This window comes from Aaosphaeria arxii (assembly GCF_010015735.1).
Source record: "Aaosphaeria arxii CBS 175.79 unplaced genomic scaffold BU24scaffold_6, whole genome shotgun sequence".
Lineage (NCBI taxonomy): Eukaryota > Fungi > Ascomycota > Dothideomycetes > Pleosporales > Aaosphaeria > Aaosphaeria arxii.
This window is the reverse complement of record NW_022983479.1, coordinates 1,272,857-1,293,590: the sequence shown is the minus strand read 5'-3', so window position 1 is coordinate 1,293,590 and position 20,734 is coordinate 1,272,857. Positions and strand designations below refer to the sequence as shown.

The window sequence follows — 20,734 nt, the reverse complement described above, 5'->3', positions numbered from 1 at the left end:
TGACCATGGAAGGCTTGTTGAAAATTCGAATTAAATACCAGAATTTGAAGAAATGACATGCGCGTCGAATCGTCAGGTCTTCATCATGTAAATCGGCATACATTTCGAATGCGGAGAGAGGAAAGGTTCCACACATAAGGTAGACAGTAACGTGCTTTCGAGATTTCGAACACCAGACCATGTCGTTGGACCCGATAGTTTTATGTAGAGCGGGAAGCGGCGGAAACACCAACATAATACATACCGTGCTTTGGTTTGAGCTTTCGGCTTTCGAGACGGGCAGACACGCGCGCAACATAAATACTGCACATGGCAGATTTGAAAATTTTCTTCTCGGGCAGTGCTATTCGAGAGGGAAAGTATGGCTTCTGGTTCTCAACAGCAGAGACGGGCCATGAGATTCAGTTCAGCCCATTTCTAGAGTTTTCGGATTTGTGCAGATGAGCAAACGCAGACAGAACATGCAGCTGAGAGAAACTCACTTCAAGATTTTCATCTCATCGATAGCCAAATTATATCAAGGGGATCCATGGGTTTCGTCTTGCAAACAATGCAAAGTGTCACGACCCTGTGGTGTAAGGACCCATGTGCCGCGACCCCATCTGGGTGTTGAGACATGCATCTCCAATATCCGGAAATTTTCAGTAGAAGAGAGGAAATGTTTGGATTATTTTTGCCTTTGTTCCGCGTTGGAACAGGGCGACGCATGTATCATAATTTCGGGATGAGATTTTCATGAAACATCCACACTCGCCAATGTGTGGTAAGAACACTTCTGTGAGAATCCAGTAAGATGTCCTATACACTGCTTCTGACATTAAATTTGGATTGCGCGAAGGGTTGAGATTAGATTATCGAAGTGAACTCGGTTGGACGGGTCAAAGTCAGCAAACATTGTGGCAACCTGCTGTGTAAGGACTTGGGAGGTAGGACTGGACTTCTGTGGGCGAATCGTGGGTTGGATTTAGGCCATAGCAGGAGAAGAACCGTCGAATTTCGTATCCACGAGCCATCGAGCGCTCGGAAGGACATAGAAATTTGCCAGGAACTCTCCAGTAAGAGAAGCAACCTGCCTTGGGGAACTAAAAGTGTATGTTCCAACGTCCACAACTAAAAGCACAGGTAGCTTCTTTTTCCATACAAGTATGGAGATCGTAAACTGAAGTCTTTTATCCATGTACCCCAAAAGTCCAGCAAACAGACATAATCGTTCTATGGAGTAGACTGATGTCACTGGGAGTTCCACTCTCATGCATGTCGTCGGGATCTTTGGAAAGGATGCGTTCATCTGGCCAGTCACGTCGCACTGGAGCAACATAGATCGTGAATGTAACTCTGTGCATGGTTCCATTTCATCAGATAAGGAGCTTTCTGCGCTGATCGAGAAAGAGAACTCTCTGAAAGATTTCTGAGCTGTACTGATTATCGCAAATTGAAGGAGGATCACGGGGAGCCGCATAGCATACATTCACTCCTTCTTTTGGACGCACATGCACACCAATGCAAAGTTCTTTTGCACGTGGCGTTTTGTATTCCAACTTAAATTCGGCAGCGTTCTGTCATATACCGGTCGTGAAAGAATACTGGCATACATGCTTTCCGAGACAGCATGGATTGTGACAACATTGTCTGTGGGTAATTGTTGTTTTTCCTCCGAGGACAGCCATGGGCCATGCTTGATTATTTTTTTTTTTTTTTGGAGGAAGAAGGGTGCAGAATCTCTCACATGATATGATGTTAGAATCTACCGTGATGTCCCGGAACAACAGTCATAAACAATTTCGTTTGGGATTCGGATGGCGGCTTTTCGGATCGGAAGTCGTGATATTTTTAAGCTTCAAGGATCCGAGTCTACATCACAGGGGAAGAGCTCCTCGTTTGTTCTCGGCGATTCCAACAAACACGTATACCCAGGATTCTGATAAGTTTCTGAATGAAATGGGAATGTATAATATAATCTCTCATTTTATCGGGGTATTGAATCTTAGATACAACATCGCGTGTATTGCTTGCTTTTTTAGCAAAAGATTTCAAGTCTCATTGCAATGAAGATTGTCGATTTTGGAAAATGAAAGGCGAAGGCACCATCGCATTATTTTTTGCAGCATTAATTTCTCGAAACATCGAGAGGGTGGTCTTCGAGAACGATGAATGGAATAGACAAAGTGCTGCACTGTATAGTACTCATCGATCACAGGTCTTCTCATGGGTGAATTCGATCGGCTGGATCATGTTGTACATCGTCCATATTGTATACTAAGATTTTGAATCGTAGTCATTGGCTGTCCGCTTGCAGTGAGGGTGAGACGGTCGACCCATGCCCCTGCTACCTCTTTTTTTACTCATGATATGATTCAAGAACAAAGTAACTGGTCACTGCAGAGACAATTAACGAGAGTGCTCTTGTTCTTTTTCTGTGTCAGGTTACGAAATGTTACTTTTGCCAGCGTTAATCGGTAGATACGAAGTCGCACCTTCCTCTCTAAGGACCAGACGTGTTCACCCGACCATGCAATGTTGTCATAGCCAACCTTAGATGTAGTTTTGGTTTTGTGAAAGGTAGATGAGCGGTGCTCCCATTGCTTCCCTCCCCCGTGTTTTTGGAGCGAGAGATCAACGAAACATGTATGAACAATTTGTCCGGATGCTTCCGGTCATGCGCTCTTTGTCATACTTTCTGGACAAGTGTTCTCGAAGACATGAACTGACGTTTGAACATTTTGGAGCGATGCGTTCAATCGTTTCGTTTCTTCCAAAATCATTGAAAGATTGCGTGCTCGACGTTGAGAATAAATTTCCCTTTTATCGCTATAGCTCTTGCGTATGAGATGGACAAGCGGTATTGAATCAAATATCAGGAGACAGAGGTAACATGAGGTTCATACATGTATTTTTTGTTTCATGTCCATGCCAGCATAACCTTGATTGATTGGAAAAATAAGTCTCATGTTCGATTTGACGTTTACCTCGCCGAAAACAACATAGTCATGTAAATATGAAGTTATTCCTTTGATTTTCTTCAGGGGCAGCTCTTTTCCATTTTGTTCTTTTTGTGCTCTTTGCGTCTTGTTCAGCTACAAAGTTTCGGGCCCAGACTGGGTGGCACTCTCAAATTAAAACATGGGTCTTCCATTGTCCCGTCGAAAGATAGTCAGTGGAATGATGGTACATGCAGAGGTTGAGTGTTGGCTTTTGTTCTCTCGAAGACCGCATTGACTTTTTGAAACCGAAGGTGCTTCAATGAAGGTCCTTCACTGGGATTCGATTCTGTCCATGTGGAAAAAAGGTGGAAGAGACACGTAGGGACATGTTCTCAACTTTTGGAACTCGGGTCAACCGTAGAGGCCACATATCATGCGTAGTTGTCTGTTTTGTTCTCGTTGTTCTCTCCTTAGAAGGCACTGCAGGTTCGAATGTTTTAATTGTGGAGAAATTCGTCCCTGGAAGTGCAGGCCTTTATACCAAGCCAGAATCTTGAGCGTTTGTGGAGTCGTTTGAGGGGACTTTCAAATTCACTGCGCCTGCCCACGTAAGTGATGCCTTGGGCTGGCCGAGCAATCATGTGAGACTGTTCGAGGGGTCAGTCCTCTACTCTTGTGAAATTCTTTTTGGGCCGAACATATGGGTTCGGAACGCGTGTGATCATGCCCTACAGTACGCCCTTTGTGATGTTATCCTCGTAGCCACCACCTTGATTTGTTTCACTACGCCGGCTGGTTTAAACAGTCGTGAATACAACCCCGAAACAAGAATTATAGTCGGTCGTGTTCTTGGAGAATGTATGTAGTTACTGCGATAGTGTTGTTCACCGCAAAGACGCACGGGGACAAGCGATACACTAAAGCCATTTGTTATCGGAGGCTACGTTGCGTACCCATCGATTACATTTCTAACAGTAATCACTAGCACGCGTTGAATCTATTGAGGTCTCTGAAACTCGTCGCATAAACTTTACAGCTCATGAGCTGGAAGTTAACATAAGAAGGTTTCCTTCCTCCACAACGTCATACCTATATGCCATAATCGCAAGCTTTCACATCAGACCCAGCGATTTGCTTTGTTGAAGGATTCGGTCACTTACTAATTATATTGACGAGATACGCCCCGCATACTCCGGTTGATAGATGTTGCCGTCTATGGCCCGTGCAGCAGCTGTGCCACTTTATAGCTGCTATTCATCTAAATATCGTTTGGTGCCACACAGTCTCTTCATCTGAACATCCTCACTTGTCTTTTGTTGAGGTTTCAAACAAGTCATGTCTTGGACAGCCGCACTTGTGGTTGTTGCTCTTACAACCGCGAGCTATCTGTTCCATAAAACCTATGTTCATCGTTCTAGGATCAATGACCTAAGAAAGCAAGGCATCGTAAGCTATCGAAGAAAGTGTTTCTTGTCTTGAGACCTGACGTATCTCCTAGCCAATGCCAAAAGAGTGGAGTTGGTTCACTGGCCACCTCCTAACGCTTCAGAAATACGTCAACAGACTACCACCTGATGCGAACGTGAACCTTGCTATGCGGGATCTCGCCCTCGAGTTCGCCGATACAGAGGTGTTCTTGATGGACTTTTGGCCTGTGTATCCGCCGCTTCTAGTGGTATATGATCCTGATGCCGCTGTCCAGATAACGACCAAGTACAATCTGCCAAAGACTGATATGCATTTGCAATTCATGAGACCGATTACCGGCGGGCCAAATCTCATATCCATGAGCGATCAGGAGTGGAAAATTTGGCGATCACTTTTTAATCCAGGTTTCAGTTCATCAGTCATGATGGAAAACGTACCGCATATTATCGACAAAGTCCAAATCTTCTTTGAAAGGTTGAAAGAGGGGGCGAAGAACGGTATTGTGTCGCTGGACAGCCTCACAACGAGTCTGACTATGGATGTTATTGTCAAATTGACGCTGTCAGTTGCCCCCAAAACCGTGAACACTGATAAACCCTCATCTTACATAACTCGCCTACAGAGATGCCGATCTCGATTGCCAACGTTCAGAAAGCGCACTTGTTAGTGCGATGAACAACATCATCGCGTGGCATTCATTCTGGGATCCAAGAATTCTGATGCATCCGTTCCGCCCTCTCGTTCAAAGGTACTATGGCAGAGTAATGAATACCCATATTCGAAAGGAGCTGATCAAGCGATTCAATGATCTGAAGCAAGCAAAGCTTGATAGCAACAAAACAATAGAGCACACATCTGGAAAATCTGTAATAGCTTTGGCAATCGAAGCATACATCAAAGAAAGCCAACAAGACATACGTACGCTAGAACTGGACGAGCACTTCGCACGCTATGCAACTTATCAAACTCGTCTATTTCTCTTTGCGGGTAACGACACCACCTCATCTACCATTGTATATGTCTTCCATCTTCTCTCACAGCATCCTGAAGCCTTGAAAAAGCTGCGAGACGAACATGACACCATGTTTGGAACCGACGCAAATCAAACACCCCGAATGTTAAAGGAAGAGCCTGCCCTATTGAACAAGTGCTCGTTCACGCTCGCAGTCATTAAAGAGACGTTACGTCTGTACCCACCAGCAGCAACGATGCGCGCTGGTCGAAACGGTGTATCTATTACCGATCGTCACGGAAACATTTATCCAATGGATTATGTAGGCGCAACAATTCTTCACCCAGCAGTCCATAGCAATCCTCGCGTATGGGTTTCGCCAGAGAAGTTCATTCCTGAGCGGTTCCTCGTCGGTGCAGAGCATGATCTGTATGTTAATACTGCGGCCTATCGTCCTTTTGAGCAAGGACCACGAAATTGTATTGGACAGACACTTGTATACAACGAGATTCGTACTGTAATGGTCATGGTAGCAAGAAGCTTTGATATAGTGCCTGCTTACGATGAGTGGGATGCCATAAGAGAGCGGCAAATGTGTGGTTTGGCACGCCTTAAGGTTTGGGCCATGGGGAAACCTGTCAAAACTGTACATGGCGACAGAGCATATCAGACCGAGAAAGCAGGAACACATCCTGCAGACGGGTATCCTTGTCACGTATCCTCACGTTGAGACAATCCGTGGACTTATAGGGAAAAGAAAGCTCTGAACTATTGTCTTCTGTACCATCTCAAAAATGCGAGGCGTGAGGCAACAGACTGATCGTGAAAGGCTGGTCCACACAGTGGTATTCTACACTCAACCATAGAAGACCCTCTTTAACAGGCCACCAGGCCAACGAGTTGTTATCATCCATATTATGTATTGGTGGCTTGACTTTGCATAATGCCCTGCCAACCACGCCACAGCGGCGGGGAGACCTTCTAGAGGAGTGACTCTCAGCAAGGTGGCTGCACTGTCCAGCAAACATACCACGTGCTATCACGCACTCTGTAGCAGTCAATTCAAGGGTAGCCAAGATTTAACTATGAACCAATGATACCGCGATCGCTTCTATGCTATTTTTGAGTCATGAATTTGGTGTAGCTTAGAGTCAGAGGTGCGCTGTTGTCTCAGCCTGATCGCTTGATTGTATGTATATCAGGCTGAGATTTTGTCTTGTTACTAGCACACCTTTTCCCATGCCAACACTTCAGATTTATGACACTAGCTGTCAAATATGTGTGACAATCAATATATTGCAAAACTTTGTGCCGAATATAGCGTCCCCCCTCTGGAAAAACCTCATCGACTAATCAGGGTACCCAAGCCAAATTTCCTAGGCCCTAATGACCGCGATGCCGCTCTCAAACACCTATCGCATGCTCGACATGCTGCAAGAGGTATCAGAGAGCTGTACAGAGATTATGGAGCAACGATCGGTCTCCACGGACAACAAATGAGTGGAACCCCGAATGCCGCATTCACTTTGCAAGAACGCCAAGACGCCTTTGACCATTTAATGAGCAACGGCATTTCAATCGGAGTCGCGCAGGCAGTCGTGGACTTATACCCCAATCGATCCTTCGATGTCAATGTACGTCGAGGTAACAGAACAAAACATTCCCCTAAGAATCGAGCTGTCAAGGACGAAAACCTTGACTGGCTGCAGCGTGCGACCAAGAACTATCAAGAAGATTATGTGCAGCTTATAGCGAGTCGTCACCCCAAACAGAGTAGTCTTGATGAGTCCTTGGGAATAGCGATTGCTCAGAGATCTTTCGATATTGCTACGGAGCTGCTTCGTTGGGGGGCCAATCCAAACAAGTGTCATCCAGATTTCCTTTCTCACGCTGTGAGCGGAAACATGAGCTGGACAAGACTACTCTTGAGCTCGCCTACGCATGTCATTGACCAAAGTGAAAGAGATAAAGCGCTACAGGCGGCCGTCATGAGTAATAATTTCAACATGGTTTATGCACTACTCTCTTACGGGGCAGATGTAAACTACTCGTCTGGCCTACCCTTAGTATCTGCCATACGCACAAATCAAGTTCGGATCTTTGTAATGTTGATATCTACGACACCGAGCCAACAAGCATTGGAGAAGGCGATGGAGTTTGCCTGCACTATGGATTCCCCCATACCACCTCATCAACCGAAAATTCTCAGAATCCTACTTTCAGCAGGTGCAATTGTTTCTAAAGAAACTCTCCTGCATTCAATCGCCCAGGAAGACTACGATACAGTTAGATTACTGCTGGATTTCCAGGCATTAAACAATGAGTTACGCTCTGAGGCCATCACATCCTGTCTTCAACTTGATAGGGTCTCGAGGCTTCGATTCGCTAAGCTTGTCACAGTCCATCAGATTGATAGCTTAGTGTGGAAAGCTGCTCTACATATGTCAATCCAGGAACAAGATCTTCATTTCTTGAATCTCCTACTTGCGGACTGCGACGAACGGCATTCGGAGCTTGAAGACGCTCTCGTCATGGCAACAGAAACCCTCAATCCATCCCTGGTGCAAGCCTTGCTGTTCAGGGAGCCTGGAACTAGCGCAATAGAGAGGGCTTTTGAATTGATGCTAGACTCAGAGAAGATACACGACAGTAGCAATTCCTTGACTATTTGTCTTGCGCTTCTCAAATGTAATCCCAAGCAATCACTCAAGGATCGTGCTCTTCTCCAGAGTTTAAAAGGCTACAAGAAAGAGCAATCTGATTTCTTTTGGGGATTGATCCGCAGAGGGGCAAATGTCAACACAGAATCATGTGCCTGCTTTGTTACTGCTGGTCTACTGGACGATCTCGAGGTCTTTAATCTACTACTCTGTTACAAGGCCAACTTCGACTTGGTCGTCGAGACACTCATTGATCACTTTCAGCACGCGCAATATGAGCGTTTGTTTGACCTTGTTTCCGCCACGCTGAATCATGAAAATTATGAAAGCAGAAATCCGGGAGTCGATGTGGTCTTCAAAGCTATGCGCCGGTTCAATGGACACGAGTTGATAAGGTTGCTAGTAGATCATGGTTATCCTGCAGGGGAGACTTTGCCCCGGATTGGTGGCAATGGAGAAGCTGTTACACCACTCATTTGGGCCCTTGAATGGGCAAAAGCCGAAATTAGCGACAGTCTTATACTGGAGTTGTTGAGAAGAGAGGAACGAGGTCTGTTCATCTGATCCATTGATAGCAGTACAACACCGGTACTGATTGCTTATAGCAAACGCAAACTTTATGACAGAGATTTCCGGAACTACTGCCATCAGCTTAGCAGCTCGATTCAGGCGGCATAAGATACTTGAGAGGCTGATCGAAATGAAGGTTGGCCTGTCGGCAGTTGATTCTTCGGGGAGATCCCCCCTTTTCCATGCTACAGCAAATGAGGATAGCACGTCAGTCCGCTTCCTGCTAGAAAACGGTGCGCAGCGCAATGATGGAAGCTTACAGGAAGCCTCCCGTCTTTGCAACACAGACATGATAGTGCTACTCATCGACAAGCACCATGATCCAGATTTCCCCAGCCACATACACGAAGGGAGAACAGCTCTGGGAGAGCTCTGTCACCGAGCTACGCTGAAGACGGGACAAGAAGTTTCAGGCGCATATGAGGCAATCAAAATGCTTATCCGTGTGCGTTCCGACTTGAGTCGTAGGGTGAACGGGAAGTCCATTTTACACTTGGCTCTAGACAACGAGCAGCCGGTGGAAATTACCAGACAACTGTTGCGGTTCCCGAAGATCTACAGGAACATTTGCACAGACTCGGAGTTATTCATCTATGAGGATGCGCAGGGAATATTCATGTCCCCAGACTTCTACGTCAGACAATATTCCAAACACACAGAAGATATCAAGTCATCACTCGTCACTCTGCTGCGAAATAGTGGGTGCAAGGAGAAATGGTTCGTTATGGGTCATCGTCAAGTTCCCAGACCTAGGGGTCTCCCGCCTTTGTTGAAGGAAGCGACAGAGAGGCAAATGTTGTCGATTTTGAACAAAGATGCGCCATTCAGCGACAGCATGACGGTACAAACGCCAATATCGATGACATGTATCGATATCATAGGGCTGCTATGGCACATAGCAAGCAGATGACTATACAACGGCGTGAACATAGGCAAATTGAACATTCTAACGAAATGGGATACATGCAGGAGAGTAAAGAATTGCAGTTTTCACATCAACACCGGATGATTGAGAGTCAAGAGGACGCTGAGAAGCGTAGCACGGCTAGAGCCATGGAGAGAATGGACCATCAGGACACAAGTGTACAACGTGCAGTGGAAGGCCAACGAAGTATATATGCTTTACAGGCAGGGAAAGAGGATTCAAATCAGCTCGCTATTGAGTATGAGCAACCAGATTGACTATGTGGCGGATAATCGGTTTTGTTACCCAAATATTTCAAGTCTGACAATGGAATGAGTGGCGTCAGAATGTTGTCTATAGGTTATGAAGCACTGTTGGACTATGAATACGTTTTAGATATCATTCATTCATGCCCACTGATATAGATCTCTCAGCTATTCTATATAGATGTAGTAGACGATGAAAATCCCATCGAATGTCCCTCCATAGTTTTACATGTCCCCCCCCTTCTTACTCGCCGAACTGATTGAAGCATGGTCAATGGACGTATGTGTTCATACATGTGCTGCTTGGAACATACATTTGTGTTGAATCGACAATTAGCAGAATCTTTGCTATCGTCATTCAATCCAACTAAGAATGTTGTTCATTGAGTAAACGCTGTAGATGAGACGGTCTGCGAGCAATTCATGTTGATGTTTGAGAGCATGCCCACTATTGGAGGGTCGGTTCCTGAGTATTGGTTGCGTTAGTGTTGTTATTGGCAGTTGCGTGATCAAGCAGTAGACAAGTCACTGTGCTTTCTCTTAAGAAACCATAGGAATATAGCAGAGCACAACCAAGGGGTCGTGGCTTCGATCTGTATCCTGTTCCTTGCACGATGAGATATTTCCAATATCTGACATTCTGCGATATATTATTTAATTCGTTCCCATGGAGCGTAGAAACAACGCATTTCAGACTATTCAGTCTAGAAGAAACACGTGAGTAACGCGGCTTTATTGAAATTACCACAGTAGGGCATGGGCAAGGATGAAGATTCATCCTGATGTTTTTGCAGTAATATGAGGACATTTTGAGATTGGTATTTTTTCCGACAGAGCGTGTAAGATCCCTCAATCCAGGTCTTCAAAATTCCCTCGTCCGTCCTTTTAGAACGATATATTCAATCACAGACACCTCGTCCCATTTACTCTAACTTCTCTTAATTACCATCGCATTGGAGTAGGGTCCTCGGACATGAGGTGCTCACAAAAGCTATATGAGCGCCTTAGCAAACGCGGCGATTGTTGGGAGAGCAGAGGCCGAGCACCACGAATGGAACAGGTGCCACATGTTTTTATCGATTGTGGATTGTACCAGAAGAGAGCTCATATGGATTGCTTCTGTCATATTGTATTTTCATGTCGAGATCAGGAAGCGTCTCTGATCTGGAAGATCCGATGATGCAATCAATTATGGTAGAGTGGAAGAAGATGATATTACCATCTATGAACTGCTACAGGAGATATCTCCAGGCTGTGAATGGCAGCGCCAATACAAGGTTGCATTGGCGGGAATCTTCTTGGGATTGCTGTAATTGATTGCGCCTTTTCCGAAGAAACAAAGCATATCAAGAGGCAGCTACTTCAGAGGGTTGCGGCGCGAGTCGATTCCGATCACATAGACAGCAGGATCGGAGAGAGTCTGCACCTTCTACAATTCTTCTTGATGCTTCTCAGCTTCTTTTCCCGTCCACATTGGTGGGTCAACCTCCGGTTGAGCGGATTCAACTGTCTGGCGGGCGGAAACTTCCTCCTTGACCACTGGGAATTCTGGCACGCAGTAGCGGGGCCTTGCGAAAGGCCTCTTGTCATTATAGTCGCTCTCCAATGCTTCCGAATTCCCCAATTCATGGGTCTCCGGGGCCTCAAGTTAGGCAGCGTTCGGCGGGGATTCGAACAAGGGGTCATTATATCTCATAACGGGCTATAGGGCGTTTTATGGACCTCAACGATTGATGGACGTCCATTGCCCTCATTCTCTGCATGTACTGATAAGCTTCGTATTGAAGGTTGAAACACCGGACTTGAGGCATTTCTGTTGCAAGATTACCGCCAGCGGGACATTAGTCGACAGTAATGTGGATTGCCCATTTCACGAATTAAATTTCATGTTGAAGAATGGTATTGGTGAGGTGGCAAATTGCAGGCAGATACTCCGAGACCAATATATGAGAAGGCCTTTCGGTTGTTTTCCAACCCTGCAGAGAGCATAGGAGGCATGCGCCAGCCACGTCGAATGTACTACATCTCTGCAAAGGCCGCCTTGTCCAAGGGGGTCTTCTCTCTGTTCGCCGACTACTTACGCTGTCCTGTGGGACTGCTGTGGCTTGTCCAGGCGCTATAATCAGTGTAAGGTATGTGTAATTTGCTTTGTCCTCGGTTCGGACAGAATTTAAACGGATCCCTACAAGCGTAAAAGGCATACTGATGCAGACAAGTTTGATATCGTTGCAACCTTGCCTCTTCTACGATTGAACGTGGTCATTGTTAATTTAGGCTCGGATTGATGATCCTGAGAATGTGTATGAGAGAAAGGGACACGAGCCGTAGTGCATGGTTTTCTTGATCTCTCACACTCCCATCGGGGGGTAAGCTATAGGTTTTGACCAGGTATGAGTAAGAGTTCGCAAGTCTCACAGCCCCAGACGAACCATGTATTGGTATCGTTCTATCAGTCGGTCAGACACGGACAGATCATGAAATCGCTCAGCCATATTTGTTCCTGGATCGAACAGGACTAGAATGGACTGATGTAATAGTGCGGGGTGGAACCAAACGAACAATATCAAGCATTTTCTCTCTCATTTTGTTCCAGACGTGACTGTTGTGAAGGCTTTTTGAAATTTCTTAAGATGCATCATCCAGCCATTCATTTTCGATAGAACATAAGAGGAACGTTGAGAGTATTATATCCACAGACGAGCCACTTCGGCATTAGCTTTTGTTCTTGTCCGTTACCCAGAGAGAGACGCAGACAACACCAAAAATTCATCTAACCTTTTCAGTTTCGGATTGGATGTGCTCGTGGATAAAGATTTTCTGAATCGGTGAACTCCTCTTACCGAGAGAGGAACAGACAGAAACATTACTCCTATGTTCCCAAGTTTGATCTCTCAAAATCTCATCATGGCCCAATACTTCTGTTCGATCGGACATAAGTCAAGGGAGCTAGTCCTTCAAGTGTCATGTCCCTACTATCTCGTCATTGAACCAGAATTGTCGTTATTCGAGCCTCTAGATGGAGACGCAGTCAGACAGACACCATCATGACTTGTGGCAGCTTTGTCTTTCGATCGGACATGATGTGACTTTATTACTTGGAGAGACGCAACCAAAGAGACAACGTCAAAGATGTTTCCCATGTCCTATTCTTTTGGTCTAGACCGCACACGATGGCATCTCCATTCCTGCTCTCACTTTCTTCTCTTCCACTCCACTTCTGTAGGTCTTTCTGTTGTGATGGCTGGTAGATTTTCAAGACAGATCAGAGGACATTTTTTGTCTTGCTCAACTAAGACTATAAGAATGAAGTTGTCTGCGCCCGGCACGGGACATTATCGTTTGCCAAAGTTCTTTTTAAACGAAGTACTTGGAGAAACAAGGGAGAACAGACGACATGTGACGATGACATTGTATTTCTAGACTCCCACTCTCATGGTCCATGTTTTCCTCGTCTTTTCAAAGACCGCTTTACAGCCAACACCTCCCAGCTCACATTCTTTGTTTGGCACTCAAAGGAAAGGGTCAGCCAGACGGACAGTGTGAGCGTCCAGGTATATCTTTTTCCGGCCCCCCAAAGAATTTGCTTCATGATTTTCCCTTAAGCTCTTTTGAAGGCGGATTAAGCATTCTGATGCCATCTTTATAGCTCACAGCTCCAGCTCACATCAAGAGCTTCTCTTTTAGAAGAGACACAGCCAGACGAGGGACATGAAAATCACAAACTCCTTTTTGAGTTTCCACTCCCATAGTCGGAAGATATTTCCTGGTTTGGCTCATTGAGAGGCACGATGATCTTTTCTGAATATAGTCACAGCGAATGCCACAGAATCTCTCTTTTAGACGAAGAGACACAGCCAGACAAGATATCTAGGAACGTCTGGACAATTTTCACCTCATATGAGGTGCTCTGGTTTGTTTTATTCCATCATCGCGGCTCACAGCTCCAGCTCACATGTTTATTTGCGTTTGTGACTTTTCCCTGAAGAGACAAAGCCTAAACAGACAACATAATGAAAGCTTGATATATTTATCGGACTCCCACTCCCATGCAGAGTAATCGCCACGTGGTTTTTTTGACATCGTTGCCAAAGTTCACGGGCCCTGGCACATGCTTGACGTCACCAATGGACAAGAGATGCAGCCACCGAACATCTTTCGGAAGATGTTTGAATTTTCCACCTCATACTGCAAGGAAACATGGATCCAGGCCGAAAGCGAACTTCATGTTGACTTTTGATGACTTTTGTAGCCACCGGTTCCAGCTCATATGCAATTTCCTCTTCGCAGAGAAGAAGAAGGCCGACGACATAGCTAGTAAGGAATCCCGCTTTTCCCAGCTCATGGACGATTGCTATCTCCACTTCTGACACCATATCGGCTGGGTTCACAGCTCCAGACACATGTATTCGTCCCGTTTCTTTTTTCGGAGAAGAGACACGGCCAAACCACATGGATTTTGGCAGAAAATGTTTTTGGTCCCCCACCTGAGACGCAGGAAGACCAACATTGAACATGCTCTTAAGTCGGTTTTCAAGGAGGCACAGCATCCGCTTCCCTCACCAATGTTTTGTTTCCCCCCACATACTCAGGCGGATTGTCTAAATTTTCTCCCCTCCCATCATTTGAGCTCCTCAAAGTTTCTTCCTCCCTCCTCCCCTCCGTTCTTCGCATACGTTGATCACAAACTCATCTTTGATCCTACTCCCTCGTCTCCAGGCACACGTCGCATTTATAGTGAATTCAGTGCTTTTGTTCTCCCACACATTTTCTGACAGTCTGTGTGCTTTTCCTCTCTCCTCCCATTGTTCCATTTTTCGGCGTTATTCTCGCTTCTCCACACCTCTGACTCTTATAGTAGAGGGTTTCTTATTTTTTTTTTTCCCGGGCAGACGATATGTCATTCCGATGAATTGTTTTAATCCCGCCCAAGACATCGTGAAGGCCTCGTACTCATACATCTCGACTAATCACATTTTTCGAACATCTGTCGATTTCTTTCTTCCTTTTTTCCCATAATTCATAGCTTCTCCTGTGTTCTTGATCTCCCTCGCTCGACCACTCGCTCATAAAGAGTGGTGTGCATTCTCTTACACCCAACCCAGGCATCATATAGTCAAGTGTCTTTTCTCCGGCGTTCCTCCTCATATCATTCTTCTGATCGCTGTTCCCGCACATGGACCGTTATTCTATCGTCGTATCGCCAGCGGACGAGGGACGCTCATGAACAACTCGAACATCAGTTTGCACGCTCCACATGGAATCTGGGTCTCGCATGTTTTCTTTCCCCATCTCCGCACATAAAGGAAGAGAGGTGAGGTTGGAAAGTTTGAATGATAGTTTGAGAGGCGAACTTGGAAAGTTTGAATGATAGTTTGAGAAGTGTGAAGAGAAAGAAAGAAAGAAAGGAGGAAGGGAATAGGGAGCGAGGGGGATTATATAGTGCTTCCTCCGCTAGGGGAAACGTGTGGGAGGGGGAGGGGAATGAGGGTGTGGGTGTGTCATGGGATACATTTCGTTCGTAGGGAGAATCATGGGGCGTGATATTGTTTGCACGCATTCACATGGGGATGTGTCGTCCGTATTGATAGTATCCTTCACATTGAATGTCGACGAACGGCAGCCATCACCAATTGCATGTAGCAAAGGCACGAGGGTGTTTTGAAATTACCAACTCCGATTTTTCTACAAGTGTCTAATACTGCTCACTCCCGCCCATGCTATGCCCGTCCCATACATCCATCTCCTTTGCAATGCCTTCAGAGTGTGTAGCCACGTGACCAAAGGGTCACAAGCTCCATCGCACCGCACCGCCACACCTACGCCACGCTATACAAACTCCGGTAATCCCCGTTCCCACGATCCCAACATCGTCCGTCCGTTCATAGCAGCAGCAGATAAGAAGTATTATGCTCGCTTCTGCAGGGAATTGATTCAAACGCCTCCTTTGTCCCTCGAGAAGTTTGGAAAACAAGAAAAGCAGGGGAAGAAAAGGCGGGTCTTTAGCCAGTCCTGAAAGAAGAAGAAGAAGCCCGCCATGGTCTATAAGAAAGCTCGAGGGGGAAAAAAGATGGATGATAGATGGAACTAGGAACCAAAAAAGCAAGCAAAAACAGGGAAGGAAGGGGTATGATAAGGGAAACGCAGGTGTTGTGTACTCCTAACAGAGAGCAGCGGATTCGAAATTCTTGAGACTGAAAGAAAGCACTCGAAGTGCTGCCCGAAAATCCGAACGTTAGCTTCCGAAGCCCAATAGAGGCTTCGTCGCTCGCGCTCTCTGAACACCCGACCCCAATGCTAGTTCGTATTTCGTGCCCAGACCGGTTGTGTCGAATCCGCTCCGCACGCTGACGCTGAATTCCCGCCCACCCTCATCGTGTATGCCATTAATCATCCCGCAATGTCTTCGTTATGCATTTACTGCGACGCGCACTGGACGCGCTCGGCACCGGGGTGCATGTCATCGTCATCCTCGTCCATGGCCATTCCACGGGCGCGGGCCTGCTCTCTTGTTGGGTCAACATCCTCGAGGGTGAAGTCCTCAGTCATGGCGTCTGGTGGAGGAAGAGAGGCTTGAGGCGCACGAGGGGGGAGGACGCTCTCCAAGGCCTTGATCTGCTCGGGGGTGATGTTGCCACCATCGGGTCCGGTCAATCGCTCGGGGAACTTGACGTCGAATTGGATGTACAGGTTGCCGTGGTCGTGGTGTCGGTATGAAGGCATACCCTGGTTGCGGATGACCTTGACTTCGCCTGTTGTCATAATTAGTTTCTGATCATTATCTGTGATGAGTTTCTTTGTCAACGTACCTTGGCTGATGCACTCTCCGGGGATGATGTCGACGGTCAACCACCTCTCGTCGAGATGCTCGATGTGGATCTGGCCACCGGCAAGGGCAGTCAAGAGATCGATTTCAGCGTGGTAGAACAAGTCGTCATCCTTGCGCTGGAACCTAGCGTGGGGCTTCTGCTCAATCTCGAACACGACATCACCAGGCTCGACGCCAGGAAGCTGATCACCCTCGCCGCGGAACTCGATCTTGTGGCCGCTCTTAACACCACGGTCGACATGGACGTGGAGGACCTTCCTCTCGATGATGGTCTTCTTTCCATTGCACTGCTTGCATCGGTCCTTGTCGCGGATGATCTCTCCCTCGCCCTGGCAGTCGGGGCAGACGGTCTGGAATCGCTGGATCATAGGACCCATCTGGCGCATCATGTGCTTCATACCGCGACCATCACATCCTGTGCACTTCTTGACCGCACCCTCCTTTCCTCCGCGACCGTCGCACTTGGGGCAGATGACGGATTTCTGGAGAGCAAGCTTGGAAACCTTTCCGCGGTAAATGTCCTCAAGCGACACCTTGTGGACGTGAGAGATCGTACGCGCCTTCTTGGGGCCGGTCTCCCTCATACCACCACCGCCGCCGCCGAACATGCCTCCGAAGGGGCCGCCGCCGCCGCCAAAGAACTGTGCGAACAGATCCTCGGCAGCCATGCCGCCGCCGCCCATACCGCCCTGCTCGAGACCCTCCTCACCATATTGGTCGTAGATCTGTCTCTTATCGCTGTCGGAGAGGACCTCGTACGCGTGTGACAGGTCCTTAAACTTCTCTGCGGCTTCGGGGTTGTGTGCGTTCTTGTCTAGGTTGTGTCAGCCTGGGGCTCACTTTTGATTTCTCGAGGAGACTGGGCGGGAGAGCATACCTGGATGATGCTTGAGCGCACCCTTCTTATATGCAGACTTAAGCTGAGCCTCAGTCGCATCTGGGGAGACCCCGAGGATCTCGTAGAACTTTGTGTCTTTCACCATAGTTGTAGATTGTGTCGATTACCGGAGAAAGGAGGGGGATGGCGGGGTATTGGGTATTTATAGGATCGTAATAAAAGATCTAATGAGGAGCGCGAAGGGTCGAATCTTCTGGTTCTTATTCGGTCAGCGGGTCTTAATACGGGTGGAGGTTGTTACGATTGAATAACTCGAAGGGGGGAGGTTTCGCCGCACTGTGGCAACGACGAGGCAGGCTGACTGTTCAGCAGAAGTGGGAGGAACTCACCGAGCTTCACCGTGGGGAGCCGTGCAACACTGGGAAGTGATTCTATGAGGAAAAGATGAAAGGGTGATTCCAAAGTCTCTGGGGTGGTTGACAGAGAAAACGGAGGTGATATGTTTTATTTGAAGGGTATTGGGAATACAATAGGCGTGCGTAGAGGCGTGGACGGCGTTGAAAAAGCTTTGGGGGACTTAAAAGAAGGTTAAAGAATGGAATGGCCAACCGGATTGGAGCAAATCGGCTGTGCCGACCGAACCTTCGGTGCGATTCTATGGCCTTCCACAGCCAACTTTCAGCCTCGCCGCAGCTCAATTGTGCGAGTAAGACAATAGAAAACGCCGACAATGCGAATAAATATTTATTATACCACTCTAATATTTAGAAACTGAATAAAAAGGGACAGAAAACTGTTTCTTTGGTTGTCTATTGGGATGGGGGAATGGATGTAGAAGGATGGGGATGCATGACTAACGTTCCATTTAGAGATTTCCATGGGCGAAACATGCGCCGACCAATCAGCGGCCGAGACGGATGATCGACTCTTATCGCGATAGGCCGGGAGAGGAAATCGATCCCAGATGGTCTTAAAATTCTCCCATACGAGTCGACTTACAGTACATTTCATCGTAATACGGGAAGAGAGATACCCTCAGAGACTAGCAGATCCATATTAATAGTATGTACTCCGTAATCAATAAATTCATAATCCCACTTCGATAGCATTCCTCCTTTTCTTTGTCCTCTGTATGCCTGTCTCATAACATCTTTGTTCTCCCTCACACACTCCGCTATATCGAGTGACTATTAGTAACCAGGTTCCCCTAGCCAAATAACCATGGAGTCGGATATCGGATTCAAGGCAGCCCTACAGGAGGCAGAGCAGGGCAGCTCCGAGGGCGGAGTCCCCATCGGCGCAGCACTTGTCTCAGCTGATGGCAAGGTACTGGGACGAGGCCACAATATGCGCATCCAGGAGGGGAGTGCCATTCTACATGTTTGTTGCCTGTTCCAAATATGTGTGCCGTGTTTCCTCGACTGACAAATTGATTCCTGAATCAGGCCGAAATCTCAGCTTTGAACAACGCCGGAAGGCTGCCGGCTGGTACATATCGCGGTGCTACGATGTACACGACACTGTCGCCGTGCGATATGTGTACCGGTGCCTGTCTCATGTATGGTATCAAGCGTGTAGTCATTGGTCAGTCTTCTCCTGGTTAATTTATCATCTGTCGATTTCGGTAGCGTTAATGTTGCGTAGGCGAGAACAAGACTTTCCTAGGAGGCGAAGAGTATCTGAAGCAAAGAGGAGTCGAGGTCGTCGTGCTAGAGAGCGAGAAGTGCAAAGAACTCATGAAGAAGTTCATTGCTGAAAAGCCGGCAGAATGGTACGTCATGCTAGAATGCAACAGAACTAGATTACACCACTAACAATCTCACAGGAACGAGGATATTGGTGAAGAGTAGTACCCAACATTTGGGTTTAGTTATATGACTTGATTATATCTTGACTTTTGATACGGCCGCCGAGACGACTTATGAGGATGTATAGAAATGTATTTGTTGGAAGTAGAACTTGAGATCGTCGGGATTGACGAACGGTGTAATTCCTAGGAAAAGTCAATATCAAAACACATCAATTAATGCAACTCGGACTCAACATACCGTGACCCAGGTTGGCAATCCATCCCTGCTTGCCGCCACCGAAGCCGGTGACCATTTCCTTCACGACCTTGGTGATTGCTTCCCGTCCGCCGTACAAGACACCCGGGTCTGCGTTTCCTTGGAGGGTCTTTCCCTTCGCGCGTGCAATCTTGTACGCTTCCGCAGGGTCGTGCAGCCAGTCCAGACCGATGACATCGTAGTTGGTGTCACAGAGACTATCCAAGGCGTACCATGCTCCTTTTGCGAAGACAGTCATGGGGACGCGCTCGAGACCAAGCTCTTGTAACCTTCGGGGAAGGTTATCTGCAATATGGGTAAGATATGGCAGAGACATTTCCTTGAAAGAGGCCGGCGAGAGCTCTCCTGCCCATGAGTCGAATACTTGGACCATCTAGTCGTTGTTAGCCAATACTGCTCGTCTTGGGGTGATCATTGATCACGAACCTGTGCTCCAGCCTGCACTTGAAGTGCCAGATACTCCACGCAAAGCTCTGCGATCTTCTGCAACAACGCTTTGCTCTCCTCTGGGTGCTTGAACAACCATGTCTTCGCTTGGATGAAGAACTTGCTGCCTCCACCTTCCACCATGTAGCTCATCAGCGTCCAGGGAGCGCCACAGAAACCAATCAATGGAACTCTTCCCTTAAGCTTTTGTCGTGTGAGGGTAATGGCCTTGTATACGTAGTCCAACGACTCCTTCACGTCGACTTTACGATCCATAATCTCCCTATACTGCTTGTCCTCCGGCGACTGCAATGGCTCGGGAAAGTGCGGACCCTTCTTATCCACCATTATAACCTCCATACCCATTGCCTGCGGTATCACCAAGATGTCGGAGAAGATAATGGCGGCATCGATGAGACCTTCGTAGCGCTCAATAGGTTGCAGGGTGAGTGTCGAGGCGATCTCGGGTGACCGGCAGCATTCGAAGAAATCATTCTTGCCCTTTGCTTCGTGGTACTCGGGGAGGTATCGTCCAGCTACGAAATTCTCAGTGTCTGAATAGCATCAAAGGCTCATGAAAGCTCACCTTGTCGCATTACCCACATGGGTGGTCGCTCCACCTTCTCACCTATGCGAAGAATTAGTGTCAGCTGTTCGACAATCTCTATGGCATTGTGTACCTCGCGCAGTTCGGAGAATGAGGTCATTCTTCATGGGTTCAAATTGGGGCGCCATGATTGTCGTAAAGTCGAAGTATAAGCTCAGGCGACGTCTGCTCGAAAACTGGCCTCGGTTTTGTATATTAATGAGAATGCGGAATCATCTCGGAATGCCCCGCGGCGGTGGAGCTAGTCCCAATCAGGTGCAACTAAGGCTA

The 20,734-nt window shown here is 47.2% G+C and overlaps 6 protein-coding genes across 6 annotated transcripts; 4 read left to right on the top strand and 2 right to left on the bottom strand.

The window, feature by feature from the left end:
* Nucleotides 1-4,214: 4,214 nt before the first annotated feature.
* Nucleotides 4,215-6,111, top strand: BU24DRAFT_394412 (cytochrome P450). Its single transcript, XM_033525222.1, has 3 exons — nt 4,215-4,367; nt 4,420-4,910; nt 4,972-6,111. The coding sequence occupies exons 1-3, from the start codon at nt 4,257-4,259 to the stop codon at nt 6,029-6,031; spliced, it is 1,662 nt and encodes a 553-aa protein (XP_033381880.1). The 5' UTR covers nt 4,215-4,256; the 3' UTR covers nt 6,032-6,111.
* Nucleotides 6,112-6,549: 438 nt separating this feature from the next.
* Nucleotides 6,550-9,847, top strand: BU24DRAFT_424540 (uncharacterized protein). The gene is made up of 2 exons (XM_033528533.1): nt 6,550-8,511; nt 8,567-9,847. Exons 1-2 carry the CDS (start codon nt 6,579-6,581, stop codon nt 9,439-9,441), a joined length of 2,808 nt encoding a protein of 935 aa, XP_033381879.1. The 5' UTR covers nt 6,550-6,578; the 3' UTR covers nt 9,442-9,847.
* A 4,244-nt stretch (nt 9,848-14,091) lies between these two features.
* BU24DRAFT_424539 (uncharacterized protein) lies at nt 14,092-14,581 on the top strand. Its single transcript, XM_033528532.1, has one exon. It carries the CDS (start codon nt 14,168-14,170, stop codon nt 14,471-14,473), a length of 306 nt encoding a protein of 101 aa, XP_033381878.1. The 5' UTR covers nt 14,092-14,167; the 3' UTR covers nt 14,474-14,581.
* A 1,105-nt stretch (nt 14,582-15,686) lies between these two features.
* BU24DRAFT_239935 (uncharacterized protein) lies at nt 15,687-17,876 on the bottom strand. Its single transcript, XM_033522268.1, has 4 exons — nt 17,755-17,876; nt 17,405-17,624; nt 16,508-17,341; nt 15,687-16,450 (listed from the first exon to the last, which is right to left on the bottom strand). The coding sequence occupies exons 2-4, from the start codon at nt 17,508-17,510 to the stop codon at nt 16,116-16,118; spliced, it is 1,275 nt and encodes a 424-aa protein (XP_033381877.1). The 5' UTR covers nt 17,511-17,624; nt 17,755-17,876; the 3' UTR covers nt 15,687-16,115.
* A 586-nt stretch (nt 17,877-18,462) lies between these two features.
* On the top strand, nt 18,463-19,215 carry BU24DRAFT_493995 (cytosine deaminase; the record flags this gene model as incomplete). Its single annotated transcript, XM_033534007.1, has 4 exons — nt 18,463-18,745; nt 18,811-18,949; nt 19,010-19,136; nt 19,191-19,215. The coding sequence occupies exons 1-4, from the start codon at nt 18,587-18,589 to the stop codon at nt 19,213-19,215; spliced, it is 450 nt and encodes a 149-aa protein (XP_033381876.1). The 5' UTR covers nt 18,463-18,586.
* Nucleotides 19,216-19,242: 27 nt separating this feature from the next.
* Nucleotides 19,243-20,600, bottom strand: BU24DRAFT_424536 (uroporphyrinogen decarboxylase-like protein). Its single transcript, XM_033528531.1, has 4 exons — nt 20,538-20,600; nt 20,444-20,485; nt 19,858-20,393; nt 19,243-19,804 (listed from the first exon to the last, which is right to left on the bottom strand). The coding sequence occupies exons 1-4, from the start codon at nt 20,590-20,592 to the stop codon at nt 19,385-19,387; spliced, it is 1,053 nt and encodes a 350-aa protein (XP_033381875.1). The 5' UTR covers nt 20,593-20,600; the 3' UTR covers nt 19,243-19,384.
* Between the last annotated feature and the right edge of the window lie 134 nt (nt 20,601-20,734).